The sequence below is a fragment of the Oncorhynchus kisutch genome, linkage group LG8, assembly GCF_002021735.2.
Source record: "Oncorhynchus kisutch isolate 150728-3 linkage group LG8, Okis_V2, whole genome shotgun sequence".
Lineage (NCBI taxonomy): Eukaryota > Metazoa > Chordata > Actinopteri > Salmoniformes > Salmonidae > Oncorhynchus > Oncorhynchus kisutch.
The window spans coordinates 55,409,493-55,424,692 of NC_034181.2; the positions used below are offsets into that span (position 1 = coordinate 55,409,493).

A 15,200-nucleotide genomic window follows, 5' to 3' on the forward strand; every position below is an offset into this window, starting at 1 on the left:
CACTCTTTCATCCAAAATCACTATTGGTCCAAAATCTTTGTGGGAGAAAAAAAAAACACCCAACAAGCTATCTCATGGGGGTATGTCCTGGGTGGAGCTAGCTCAGGGAGTTATGTTGTCACTCCATGGCTCTCAGCTGTAGTTTTGAGCCCACTGAGGCTGACCCAGACTGGGCATCAGGGGATAGGCAGGGGTCCTGAGATCCGGAGCTCCACAACCATGGTGGCCCTCTCTCCTCAAGCTTTCACCCAGTGTGAAAACCTCTAATCTTCTCCCTGGATATGATCATGGCTCCCTATTCCCACAGGGCCAACATTCCTCCATTGTAAAATCAAGAGCCCTGTAAAGTCTGCTGGATTAACCTGTGATAGTCACCAAACTATTCCATTTGCACAACTGGATGGGTAAAAAATATATATGTTTAACCAAGCTACCAATTAGACAACACCATGCAACAATATTTAGGAACTCAGTCGGGGTCTCTCAATGTACCATTTCGAAATATGGTTATTTTTATGTCCATCACTTACAGTCACTCAATTAGCATGTCAGCCAAAAAAATTGATTGGTAAATTAGTGTAGCCAGCTATGTAAATGTATAGTAATCATGGTTGAATTGGCAAAATGAGTAGAATTGTATGAAATTAGTTGTAAAATTGCAAAATCTTCTCTCAGCCCCACGGCAAAATATGTAGAATTGCAGAAAGCTTACTTTAAAACTGCAACATTTTCTCTACACCCCATTGCAAAATATGTAGAATTGCAGGAATTTCACAAAACCTTTTTTTTCTCTCTGCATGTGTGGGTACACAGACCTGCGAGCCACTGTGGACACTTGTGATTAGTTCAGATGTTTTTCTGGCCCTCACCCCCATCAAAATGTCCCATGTTATGTCACTTGCAAATGTATAGGGTACATGCAATAAATTACTGCTTGAAGTTGTAATTGGTTTGGAAGAATACACAATCATCTCAGACAATAAAGTGTCAATGATATGAATAGATACGTATTCAACATTGACTGTAACGGCATAAATTGCTGACAATAACTCAAATAAGGGTTAGTAGGCCACTAACGTGAGGTGGAGGCTGGCTACCTGAGAATGTTATAGAAAAATAAAAATAATGCATGAGTTTTCAGAATTTCAGGATGAAATGGCAGGTTCTCTGGCTGGAGCTTCATGAAAACCAACAGCGAGAGTTGTATTAGGCAGGTGCATTGGGCGTAGCGTGAGCCGCATGCAATAGTTACATAGTGTATTAAACTAACGATTGTAGCTAAATCAGTTATGCAAAGCAAGCCCTCAACAATTTCTGCACATACATTTCCAAATAATAAACATGCAAGAGGCAATATGGATGATGGTATATCACCCTGCATTCCGATAAGGAAGGTGCTGCATTTCCTTTGCTATGATATGGGGTCGCTCACCAAAATTAAAGGTGGAAAATAAACTATGGAAAGCTTTTGAAATAGACGTAACCTAACTTAAAATCATAAGAAATAGAGTGAATTTAAGTAAAGGGTGGGAAGTAGCTACTCACCCAACACATCAGCAGCAGCAACGAATGTAACGTTTCCCTTCAAGGACGAAATGCTCCCTACAGCACATCGCTCGCTTAACGTTACCTTCCCTCCTTTCCCGTTTCCTTCACAGCCAGTGCCTGCTTCGCTTTCCTCAGCAAGGTCCCACTCTCTCCTCGATCGATAACATCACGTCACTGACGAGTGCGCCCAATGCGCCCAGCGTTTTCTCCACCAGCTCCCCTGCGCCATCCGTTTCCATGGATACTCACAGAAAGAATGATTTTGGGGCCATCTAGCGACATTGTATCGAATGTCTCATGCCTAGAGCAATTCTGTGCAAAGTCGACGCACAAAATAAAACACCAATCCCAATTAATCGTTCAAAATGACATTGTTGAAATAAGTTTGAGTATTTTGTGGAGATATATGTATGGTATACATTTACTTGTATTTCATTCATTTTTATCTCCAACAAATTGAAACAGCATGTTACCGTCTGTGCTAGTATATGCATGTAGTTTGCATGATACGGTAAGATTTTACAGAATGGCTACTCCGATATGGTTACTAAGAAACTGTGGTACTATTATATACGTTTATGGGGGTACTTTATATCAGATGAGGTTGGTGGCAGCAGCTATAGAAGGAAGGATTCATTATAATGGCTGGAATGGACTTTAGAACGGAGTCAAACGTGGTTTCCATATGTCTGAAGTGTTCGACTAAGTTCCAGAAAAACCTTTCAGCTATTATAATGAGCCTGTCCTGCAAAATAGCTCCTCCCAACAGCCACCTCTGCTGTATAGTCGTTTTTTCTTCTTCGCAAAAATTAGATAAAAATCAACTATGGGAAGCTGTTGAAATAGATGTAGCCACATTTAACGTTAGCAAAATATTGCACAAAATGTAATTGAGTTTTTTTCTGGCAAGATATCAGGCACCCCCGCCTGTGAGTAGTTGCACAAGGAGGTTGGCTCTATCCGGTGGCGAAAGTGCTGAATGCGTGAAACTAGGCGGGACAAATGAAATGGTCCTGAAATAAACGTATTTTACTCACTTGGGTATAACTACAGGACAAAAGTCATTTTGTCTCTCGTTTTACACCTTTAGTGTGAATTAGCTGACCGCCTGGTTACGAATTTGCATGGGGACATTTACAACATTTCTAAATGGTTCCAGATAATTAGGATTGTTTTGTCAGCCAAGCACACTTTTATCACCGATGCCTTTAGCTGGGGATGCGAACAAGAATGAGCGGTGTACAAATGTAACCAGTGCTATAAGGTAAGTAACTACATATATTTGTGGTCTTCATTGCTTTTTATGGGACTGATCGTCAGTCAGATCTTCATCACCTTTAGCTAGATCGCTACTGTACTTTACACCATTTGTTGGGAATCATAGAGTTATAACCCACGCCTTACTGTACGTGGCTTGCTGGTCAGCTAGCTATTGCTATCCATATTGCATGGAATCCCATGCAATATGGATGTGTATTTGTAGTTTCTATCATATTTAATATACCTCTTGTGAAGTATTAAGGCGCGTATGTGTGACTTATAGCTAGCAAAAAAAAATGTGGTGGTTTTTGAAGACGTAGCTAGCGAGCCAGCTGATTAGAAACCCGTGCGGTGGTGACATTAACCCGCGCAATAGCTCATTAGCTGGCTAACAAACGAGTTGGAAAGCGATACAATTTTATTCTGCCAGCCTTTATTAACTTCTAACGCAAAGAAAAAAAATACACTCGTTTATTCATGCGGGCTTGCTTTCGTGCACTAGAAGTTATGTCAAATATCCCAAGTTATCCGTGCGTTTCACATTTCAATGTTCCGGGTTGTGTCATTTGGAATGTGTCTGGAACTTCCGCGCCAAGATTTTTTTTATTTTAAATTTACCTGCGCGGGACGGTCCGAATTTCCTTGAGGTCATCTCCCGCCTCATTCTCACTGGTTGCTTGTCGCAAATAGAGGCGTGTTCGTTGAAACCGTTTCGCTTGCTCATTCGATAGAGTGCATGTCATTTACCGTCAAGCATTAACTCTGATATTTTTGGTTCGATTCGATTTTTAAGATTCGTGTAGGTAGTCGAACAAGAGGAACGGTATTATTTGGTAAATGTGATTTTAAATTAGAGGCGTAGCTGCTAGCTATATCATTAGTGTATGTTAACGCCGAATACATGTAATGCGGTTAAGAAACGGGAACTAAAACCTAGAACATTTTGTGAAACTTAGATTTAAGTGAATCAAATACATTGATCCGCTTGCTAATGTTAACTGTTATTAGTCTAACTAGCTAGACACTGCTTTTTGGTTGTTGTTTGCTAATATCAGTCTTACATCCTGTGTTTGATTGAAATTTAGGTGGAAAATGTCGAGCACTTTACCCGAATCACAGAATCTGAGCCATAAAACACAAACCACCACCTCTAATCACAAGGTTAGTAATTGCTAGTTAACTTACATGTTTCTGTTGTTTAAAAAAAAATCCAGGTTACTATCTTAGTGTTTATATAGTAGTTAATGTGCTGTATAGCAGATTCTGTTTAAGGTATGTTCAAGGGCATTTGACTGACTGTTAGATAAACTAACTCTAACCATGACATCCTTAAATACTCTGCTATTTAATTACTTTGTCCAACAGGGTAATGTCTTTGCAGAGCCACAAGTACTGACAACAACACCAAGGAAAGTATCTACCCAAGGCACTGTGCTAACAGAGATTCAATCCAACATGGGACCCCTTACGACCCCAACTAAAGGAAAGGAAACTGGACCTAGTGAGCCTTGGACTCCAACCTCCAATTTGAAAATGCTGATCAGCGCTGCCAGCCCTGAGATCAGGAACAGAGAGAAAGAGCTGTGTATGGACCCTGAGGGAGGGGATGCCATGGTAAAATAATACACACTCACTTACACACACACACACACACACATGAATGAGTCTGCAGCTAAGACCTTAGAAATGTATTGATTGCCTGTTTGATCTATTTCCTTTTCACCCATAGGACCCTGAGCTTGGAGAGGAAGGGGAGAAACAGATCAGCAGAAAAGAGAAGAGTCTGGGTTTGCTCTGTCACAAGTTCCTTGCCCGCTACCCCGATTACCCCAACCCTGCACTCAACAACGACATCAGTCTGGATGATGTTGCTGCAGAGCTTAGTACGTCCTGTTTTACTTCTCTCTCTCATTGTCTTTAATTCCCATTTCATTTTTTTCTCAGAATAGTCGAGCTATATTACCCTTACATTTTCAAATGTAGTTTTTTGAAGAATGCAATAACTACAGCATGTATTCCCTAAGCTTAGGCCTATATGCTGATGCTGTAAATAAGCAGTTACAAACTATAGACAGGCCGTATACAAACAAGACCACTTTACTCCTGTTTATTCAACTCGCATTCACTCTTCTCTGTCCGAACAGACGTGGAGCGCAGGCGCATCTATGACATCATGAATGTGCTGGAGAGCCTGCACATTGTCAGCCGGCTAGCAAAGAATCGCTACACATGGCACGGACGCGCTAACCTGCCACAGACCCTGGCCAAGTTGCGGCAGGTGGGCGAGGAGCATCGCTACGGGCAACAGATGCAGCAGATCCGCCAGCGCAGCCTGGAAAGGGAGTTTGACTCGGACGGAGACGAGAAGGAGAATGAGGAGGTGGGGGAAGTGGAGGGAGGAGGAGGGGGCCAGAAGGAGATGTTCTTTGTGGAGCTTCCTGGGGTGGAGTTTAAAGCAGGTGAGAGGCCAGGTTGAACCTGGTTTGATTACGAGCTATTTATACAATCGTTCGTAATATGTAGCATGATTGGTCCTGTACTGCAAGGCTTTTGTAGAAGAAAAGGTTTTCCCTGTAGATATTTCTTGTTTCAGTGGGCTGAACGGAGTGACCATGGTCTTGGCTATATAATAACCTTGCTATTATTCACCTGTGTTCTCTCCAGCCTCGGTGAACAGCAGGAAGGACAAGTCTCTGAGGGTGATGAGCCAGAAGTTTGTCATGTTGTTCCTGGTGTCCACGCCTCGGGTGGTCAGTTTGGAGGTGGCTGCCAGGATCCTCATTGGAGAGGACCAGGTGGCTGATCAGGACAAGAGCAAGTTCAAGAGTGAGTGTTGAGTCCATGTGGGCAAAGCAGTCCTTCACGCTTCTGGCACATCCTGTGTTCTTTCAGCACGTTTCTAGCTTGGACACAAGCTTTATGGTTAAAAGTTGAGTGTGTAGTTGGTGCAATAAGTACGATTCTGCACACCGAGATGCTTCAACCAAGTGTGTTAAGACCGTACGGTCTTTATCTGGTGATGAGTCTAATGTTTGAATGTGTGTGTGTGTTTGCAGCTAAGGTCCGCAGGCTGTATGATATAGCCAACGTGCTGCGGAGCCTGAAGCTGATAGAGAAGGTCCACGTGACAGAGGAAAGAGGGAGGAAGCCAGCCTTTGAATGGACCGGCCCTGAGGACTTCCCCAGTGTGAAGGGTAAGTACTTATCAGAACACACAGTCTTCCCAATAATACTTCACTTGAAGGGGTTACCATACATAATAACACTATCACAAGGCTTTTTATAGGCATCACATGTCCTCGATTTCTACATTATATAGAAGTACCCTGTGCCATTGAAGCTATGCTGAACCTTTGCTATACAACCTAGTGGTTTATATGAGCTTTAAGTCAGAACCATTTAATCTGTAATGGTGTCCAACCTGCCTCTCTCAGTTCACCAGACTAAATCTTGTCTTTTTGTTTCAATTCAAACATAGAGACCGCTGCCACTACAGCCACTACCAAGAGGACACTTGAGTCTCGTACCTCCATAGACAACTGTGCCAAAAATCTATTTTCCTCTCCGGGGAGCAAACACAGCTTCACCCGCCACCCCTCCCTCATCAAACTGGCCAAGAGCATCCAGGAAGACCGACGCAAGATCAACTCGGCCCCCACCAGCCCTGTCAAGAGTAAGTCCTGGGAGATATCTAGACATTAGAGTCTGGGAGATGTAGTGTTCAGATGTTTTTAAGTGAGTTTGGTGTCTAGATTAGCTTCTGTTTTTCTTTTCAGATGATTCCTCGAGCAGCGAGTTCTTTCCCACCAAAATGGCCCAACTAGCGGCAATCTGTAAGATCCAGCTTGACCAGCAATCAAACAAGTAAGTGCTGCCTGATTCTCATTGCAGTATCGTATCCTTTAGTCTTCTAAATAAACCAGAAGTATTCTACATTTCCTTGTTAACATCAACTCAGACCGTCAGATGTTACAATGAGTCTTGTCTTGTTCCAGGGTTGTTGACAGGACACCTAAGCCTGCAGTTACTGTGACTAAGACAGTGCCAGATCATGAACAGAAAGCTTCTAAAAATCCAGGAGCTCCCCAGCCACCAGTATTAACACCCACAGAACCCCGTGCCAGCACTGTCCACCTCACCCCACAGGCACAGTTCACCCCCCAACCTACTGGGGCAATGTCCTTCCACCCTGCCCAGTGTTCACCCCTCATCCCTGTGCTGCTGCCCCAACTCCTGGGAGGTGGACCCTACGCCGTCTACATGCACCACTCCTTCAGGCCACACCCCCTAACCAGACCTCAGCCAACCAGCCTCGCTGTGCGCTCCATGACCTTCGAGGATAAGACGGGGCGGAGCCCGAGTGATGCCACAGTGCACAGCCACTCGCCTGCTACGAACAACCTGCCAACCAGCAGCCCCTCGGCACTAAAACGTGTGTGTTCAAAGAGACCCTCTGAGGAAAGCCCCTCCAAGGCCAAGAAGATTGACCCCAGCACCAGGGTAAGACCTGTTCTTTACACTGTACCTACTTTGACCAGAATGTGAGGGGACATGTCACTAGCAGAGAACTTTGGCAATGTCATACAAATAAACAAGCATGTTAAATAGTAATAGCAACGGTCATACGAAGCTAACCCACCTCTCTCTCCTCTCCTCCAGGACACGTCTCCTAAGCTGTGTGAGATCCTCCAGGCTCGTCTGAAGGCGCGTCGCGGGGAACTCCTCTCCAACCGTCCCTCGCCCCGAGCCCTCCACCTGGACCCTGAGTTTGTCAACACACCTGGGAGCTCCGTGGCCGCCGCAGCCAATCAGACACTGGAGCAGAACCTGGAGACCTTCCTGGGGGAGAAGGTCGCGACCTCAGACAGCGAGGCAGGGCTCACGCCGGTCAGAGCTGTTCCACTGACCCCCCACCACCTACACACAGAGGTAAACACACAAGACACACACACACACAGCTAAAAGACCGATACTGGTGTTAACTGAAAACACTTGGCTTTAGATGCTGTGTGTGAATAGTATCTTTGGATGATGTGTACGGATGTGCATCTTTCCCTTTCAAGAAGATTGGATAGGTATCCAGATATATGGGCTCTAAAACAGGACAGATACGTTTTAGTTTGAAATGATTCTGTGCGATTCGGTTTGATTAGGGAACAAACCGATGCGATACGATTCTGTTTGATTAGGGAACGATTCTATGCACAACCTTTTGTTGCATGAACACATTCATATAATAAAAAATATACACTGCTCAAAAAAATTAAGGGAACACTTAAACAACACAATGTAACTCCAAGTCAATCACACTTCTGTGAAATCAAACTGTCCACTTAGGAAGCAACACTGATTGACAATAAATTTCACGTGCTGTTGTGCAAATGGAATAGACAGGTGGAAATTATAGGCAATTAGCAAGACACCCCCAATAAAGGAGTGGTTCTGCAGGTGGTGACCACAGACCACTTCTCAGTTCCTATGCTTCCTGGCTGATGTTTTGGTCACTTTTGAATGCTGGCGGTGCTTTCACTCTAGTGGTAGCATGAGACGGAGTCTACAACCGACACAAGTGGCTCAGGTAGTGCAGCTCATCCAGGATGGCACATCAATGCGAGCTGTGGCAAGAAGGTTTGCTGTGTCTGTCAGTGTAGTGTCCAGAGCATGGAGGCGGTACCAGGAGACAGGCCAGTAGATCAGAAGACGTGGAGGAGGCCGTAGGAGGGCAACAACCCAGCAGCAGGACCGCTACCTCCGCCTTTGTGCAAGGAGGAGCACTGCCAGAGCCCTGCAAAATGACCTCCAGCAGGCCACAAATGTGCATGTGTCTGCTCAAACGGTCAGAAACAGACTCCATGAGGGTGGTATGAGGGCCCGACGTCCACAGGTGGGGGTTGTGCTTATAGCCCAACACCGTGCAGGACGTTTGGCATTTGCCAGAGAACACCAAGATTGGCAAATTCGCCACTGGCACCCCTGTGCTCTTTCACAGATGAAAGCAGGTTCACAATGATCACACGTGACAGATTCTGGAAACGTCGTGGAGAACGTTCTGCTGCCTACAACATCCTCCAGCATGACCGGTTTGGCAGGGTGTCAGTTGTGGTGTGGCATTTCTTTGGGGGGGCCGTACAGCCCTCCATGTGCTCTCCAGAGGTAGCCTGACTGCCATTAGGTACCGAGATGAGATCCTCAGACCCCTTGTGAGACCATATACTAGTGCAGTTGGCCCTGGGTTCCTCCTAATGCAAGACATTGCTAGACCTCATGTGGCTGGAGTGTGTCAGCAGTTCCTGCAAGAGGAAGGCATTGATGCTATGGACTGGCCCGCCTGTTCCCCAGACCTGAATCCAATTGAGCACATCTGGGACATCATGTCTCACTCCATCCACCAACGCCACATTGCACCACAGACTGTCCAGGAGTTGGCGGATGCTTTAGTCCAGGTCTGGGAGGAGATCAAATCAAATCAAATTTATTTATATAGCCCTTTGTACATCAGCTGATATCTCAAAGTGCTGTACAGAAACCCAGCCTAAAACCCCAAACAGCAAGCAATGCAGGTGTAGAAGCACGGTGGCTAGGAAAAACTCCCTAGAAAGGCCAATACCTAGGAAGAAACCTAGAGAGGAACCAGGCTATGTGGGGTGGCCAGTCCTCTTCTGGCTGTGCCGGGTGGAGATTATAACAGAACATGGCCAAGATGTTCAAATGTTCATAAATGACCAGCATGGTCGAATAATAATAATAAGGCAGAACAGTTGAAACTGGAGCAGCAGCACAGTCAGGTGGAAGTTGAAACTGGAGCAGCAGCATGGCCAGGTGGACTGGGGACAGCAAGGAGTCATCATGTCAGGTGGTCTCCTGATCCGCCATCTCATCAGGAATATATCCAGGCGTTGTAGGGAGGTCATACAGGCACGTGGAGACCACACACACTACTGAGCCTCATTTTGACTTGTTTTAAGGACATTACATCAAAGTTGGATCAGCCTGTAGTGTGGTTTTCCACTTTAATTTTGAGTGTGACTCCAAATCCAGACCTCCATGGGTTGATAAACTTGATTTCCATTGATAATTTTTGTGTGATTTTGTTGTCAGCACATTCAACTATGTAAAGAAAAAAGTATTTAATAAGAATATTTCATTCATTCAGATCTAGGATGTGTTATTTTAGTGTTCCCTTAATTTTTTGAGCAGTGTATATATTTGTCACCTGCGCCGAATACACCGGGTGTAGTCTTTACCGTGAAATGCTTGCTTACGAGCCCTTCCCAACGATGCAAAGTTTCAAACTAGTAACACAAGAAATAAAATGCACAAGAATGGAGCTATACAGAGGGTACCAGATCAATGTGCAGGGGTATGAGGTAATTGAGATATATGTACATGAAGGCAGGGTAAAGTGACTAGGCATCAGGATCGATAATAATAAGAGTAAAATGAAGAACAGAGTAGCAGCAGAATATAATGAGTGTTTGTGTTGTCGGTGTGTGTGTGTCGGTTTTGTGTTTCAGTGCAGTGTGTGTGTGTGTATATAGGCTAGTGTGTACAGTTGACGTCAGAAGTTTACATACACTTAGGTTGGAGTCATTAACTTGTTTTTCAACCTCTCCACAAATTTCTTGTTAACAAACTATAGTTTTGGCAAGTCGGTTAGGACATATACTTTGTGCTTGACACAAGTCATTTTTCCAACAATTGTTTACAGACAGATTATTTCACTTATAATTCACTGTATCACAATTCCAGTGGGTCAGAAGTTTACATACACTAAGTTGACTGTGCCTTTAAACAGCTTGGAAAATTCCAGAAAATGATGTCATGGCTTTAAAGCTTCTGATAGGCTAATTGACATAATTTGAGTCAATTGGAGGCGTACCTGTGAATGTATTTCAAGGCCTACCTTCAAACTCGGTGCCCCTTTGCTTGACATCATGGGAAAATCAAAATAAATCAGCCCTCTAATCAGACCTCAGAAAAGAAAATGTAGACCTCCACAAGTCTGGTTCATCCTTGGAAGAAATTTCCAAACGCCTGAAGGTCCCACGTTCATCTCTACAAACAATAGTATGCAAGTATAAACACCATGGGACCACGCAGCTGTCATACTGCTCAGGAAAGAGATGCGTTCTGTCTCTTAGAGATTAATGAACATTGGTGCGGAAAGTGCAAATCAATCCCAGAACAACAGCAAAGGACCTTGTGAAAATGCTGGAGTAAATGGGTACAAAAGTATCTATATCCATAATAAAACGAGTTCTATATCGACATAAGCTGAAAGGCCACTCAGTAAGGAAGAAGCCACTGCTCCAAAACCGCCATAAAAAAGACAGACTATGGTTTGCCACTGCACATGGGGACAAAGATTGTACTTTTTGGAGAAATGTCCTCTGGTCTGATGAAAAAAAAAATTGAACTGTTTGGACATAATGACCATCTTTATGTTTGGAGGAAAAAGGGGGAGGCTTGCAAGCCAATCCCAACCTTGAAGCACTGGGGTGGCAGCATCATGTTGTGGGGGTGCTTTGCTGCAGGAGGGACTGGTGCACTTCACAAAATAGACGGCATCATGAGGAATTGAAAATTGTGGATATTTTGAAGCAACCTTTCAAGACATCAGTCTGGAAGTTAAAGCTTGGTCGCAAATGGGTCTTCCAAATGGACAATTACCCCAAGCATACTTCCAAAGTTGTGAAAAAAATGGCTTAAGGACAACAAACTCAAGGTATTGGAGTGGCCATCACAAAGCCTTGACCTCAATCCTATAGAACATTTGTTGGCAGAACTGAAAAGGGTGTGTGTGTGTGTGTGTGTGAGCAAGGATGCCTACAAACCTGACTCAGTTACACCAGCTCTGTCAGGCAGAATGGGCCAAAATTCACCCAACCTATTGTGGTAAGCTTGTGGAAGGCTACCTAAAACGTTTGACCTAAGTTAAACAATGTAAAGGCAATACACTCAATTAGTATTTGGTAGCATGTAAACTTTTGACCCACTGGGAATGTGATGAAAGAAATAAAAGCTGAAATTAATCATTCTCTCTACTATTCTGACATTTCTCTTAAAATAAAGTGGTGATCCTAAGTCAGGGAATGTATCAATATATTGTTGTATATTGCTATGACATAGCCAATGAAAACATTTCACAACTTTGGAATGTATTTCACCGCCACGCAACTCTATTTGGAAGGTGTTCCTAATGTTTGGCATACTGATTGTTAAAAGCAAATCTTCCAAAACTATTGCTGATGGTGAACCTGAATAATCCAAATGACATCTATTGTACTCCCCTTTCAGCAGGAAAAGCCAGGTGAGAGTTGTCTCTGAGTGTTTACTTTAATTCTAGTAAAACACTATTTTCAACAGTGCACCGGTAACAATAACCTAGCAAATCACATAGGTTGTCACAATCTTAATATCACGCAAGCCATTTTAGTATTTCAATGCTGAAGGTGCCACACAGATTTGCAAGTGACCCAGCACGTGAAGCACGTTTGACTAGGCTACTGATATTGCCTGGAGTTGTTCGGGCAATCAATGACTGTCAGTTACATGCAGTTCAACACAAAAGAGAAGAGAGATTTTCGGGAGGTAGAAAGAGCCCCCAACAATTATGAACCAGTGATTTGTAACATTTGAATCGATTTTTCTGACCAATGCATGCTACATTTGGATCGGTTTGCGGTCTGTGTACCGACGCACGTTTATTCTTAAGCATTTGAATCTGGGACCGATGTATATCGGTGAATCGTTACATCCATAATGCTGTGTTAATGACTCTCTCTGTGTGTGTGTTCCAGACTCTGATCCCCACTGGCTACCTGATCCCCATCTCCCAGCAGTCCCCCTTCAGCTACAAAGACATCCACAACCCCGAGAGCAGCAAAGCCTCCACACCCACCTACATCTACCACACACCCACTGCAGGTATACACACCTTTAACATTTATTTGCAGTCCGTACACATGCTAACGCAAATTTGAACTACGTCTTTGAGTAAAGCATACTGTATCAGATGACTTAAATCTGGAAATCTGTATCTTATGACTAATTAACATGTCTTCCCCTCTCTCTTTCCCAGGCTCTAGACTTCCCCCGACCCAGGAGTTGACCCCCACCAGCCTCTCCCTCCACAGGCCTCCCCCTGCCTCGCCCTTCTCTGCCCAGGGGCACCGCTTCCACAGCCCCAGCCCTGCCATTCTCAACTTTACCCTGCAGAACCTGGGCCTCATCCCTGGGCCTGGCTCTGTACCTGCTTGCAGCCCTGGCACTGTCCAAACCCCGGAGCACCCCAGCTCCGTGCCCCTGCCTCAGAGGGGCAGCATGGTCTTCGTTAAGCCCATGTCCCCCGTGCCAGTCCAACACCAGATGACCGGCCCAGACGGGCAACCACTCACGCTAATCAGCCTACAGCAGGTGAGCGGCATACTTTCATACATACATCCACACAAACACTGTCACACACACACACACACACACACACACACACACACACACTGCCTCAAACCCCAAGCTTAACACATAGTCAGTCAAACCCCTCCCTAATTGATAATGGTGTGCTGCTGGTTCAGTGCTTGTGTAAATAGCCTCACTGATTATATAAACGAGGTGTGATGTTGATTGCAAACATCTGCTAACTGACTTCTCTGCTAACTTCTCTGTCGTTGTCTATCTCTCCTCCTCTTCAGGTGACCACGCCCAAAGGGACGGCCCTCACCCAGCACAGTTTCTTCCACACCCCTGTCTCCCTCTCCCCGCTGGCTACCATGGTAACCACCAGCCACGGACACACGGCGCCGGCGGGCGCTAAAACCGTTTACATCCCTCAGAGGAAGCTGGAAGTCACCACTGAGGACACCTAAAGACTATGCTGCTACACAACGTGTGTCTGTCTGTCTGTCTGTCTGTCTGTGCATGTCTGCATGGTTTTCTATGGTCTGACTGTCATATTGTTAAGGCGTACTGTAGGTTGAGTGATTTTTATGTTTTAGGGTATGTGATGTCTCCAAATGATTTAATCCTAAACTAGTCCATGGGTTATTCCAGCGTTTCCCAAACTCGGCCTCAGGACCCCAAGGGGAGCGCGTTTTGGGTTTTGCACTACACAGCTGATCAAAAGCTTGATGATTATTTGAATCGGCTGTGTAGTGCTAGGACAAAAACCAAAACGTGCTCCCTTTTAGGGTGCCGGGGGACCGAGTTTCGGAAGCCCTGGTTTATTCCATTTCTACAGGGGGAAAAACTAAGTATGTGAACTCCATGCAGAAACAGCTGCATGTCACCGTCAGCTCCAAATATAACTCTGATGGAGAGACCAGCCATGGTAAATACTCTTAACCCTGGGGCTTTGAGACACTATGCCGGATATTACTGTGTAATACTACAGCATACTTTTGATACTGGTTTATGTATGGATTTAAGATTAGGGATCACCAGTAGGTATTAAACTGGTGATGGGTGTTTTCTGTGTCTAAATAGTGAAATGGTCTGTCTTATTTTGGTTTTGAAGGGTTGTTTGCCAAAATCTAATATGCTGGCTGAGTATTTCAACATTTCTCAAAGAGAAGTTGTATTGAAGTCTCATTTACATCATCAACGTGCCATAGAGAAGAACAACAACTTAACCTCCGTTCACCGGGATGACATTAATATGTGACAGCGGGACTTTAATGACTAAAAGAGAATTTTCTTTTTGAAAAGTATTGTCGATGAACTGTTTTTGTATGTGTAAAATTGGCAAGAAAACAGTTTTGCACGTTGTACATGTTAATTAACTGTTACCCTTAAAAAGCTGGAATGTATGTGATTCAACTGTAAGGGGTGAATGTATGCGATGGTGTCCTACCTTAGGCAAATCACGTAATTGAAATTTAATCTTAATGTATAAGGAATGGACTTTAAGCATTACATTCAGCTCAGATGTCCTTGTATATAAAATGGTAAATAAACATATTTTTAAGCCGGTCTCTGTTCATGTATTCTTTACTGTCTCCCTCGGTTGATGAATACATGGTCAACGATATGTTGGTGTCCTATAGCATTAGTCTAGAGTATGAATATGATCAAGGTGGTTTCATATCCAACAGTAAATACAGTACATGCCTTCAATTAAAAACACAAACCCGTCTAGATCTATTTCGTTCTGTGTAGACACCCCTCTAAGATCATGTGCCATTCCAGTTGCCATCAGCCAGACAATTCCGCTCGGCTACTGTCACCCAGAAGTTTAGGGAAATCTCTTATCAATCATGCTTGTGTAAGACCAGGACAAATGGTGAAATCCCCGGGGCCTCAGCTCAGGGCCAGGGGTCTCTGTGGCCTGTGTTTGAGGTGGGGTGGGGGGACTACTGGGGGGATTACTGTAGGTCTCGAGTGTTTGTCCTAAGTTATTT

General features: G+C 44.4%; 1 protein-coding gene across 2 annotated transcripts; it reads left to right on the forward strand.

Moving 5' to 3' along the window:
- The first annotated feature begins 2,466 nt into the window (after window positions 1–2,466).
- On the forward strand, window positions 2,467–14,772 carry LOC109895553 (transcription factor E2F8). 2 transcript variants are annotated; one of them, XM_020489324.2, is made up of 14 exons: window positions 2,467–2,812; window positions 3,894–3,969; window positions 4,174–4,422; window positions 4,538–4,691; window positions 4,953–5,267; window positions 5,473–5,634; window positions 5,865–6,002; window positions 6,287–6,481; window positions 6,585–6,672; window positions 6,804–7,308; window positions 7,468–7,737; window positions 12,609–12,735; window positions 12,890–13,224; window positions 13,497–14,772. In XM_020489324.2, the coding sequence occupies exons 1-14, from the start codon at window positions 2,751–2,753 to the stop codon at window positions 13,668–13,670; spliced, it is 2,850 nt and encodes a 949-aa protein (XP_020344913.1). In that variant the 5' UTR covers window positions 2,467–2,750; the 3' UTR covers window positions 13,671–14,772. The 2 variants fall into 2 exon arrangements, with proteins under 2 accessions (XP_020344913.1, XP_020344915.1); XM_020489326.2 differs by lacking the exon at window positions 2,467–2,812 and adding an exon at window positions 3,513–3,641.
- The last annotated feature ends 428 nt before the right edge of the window (window positions 14,773–15,200 follow it).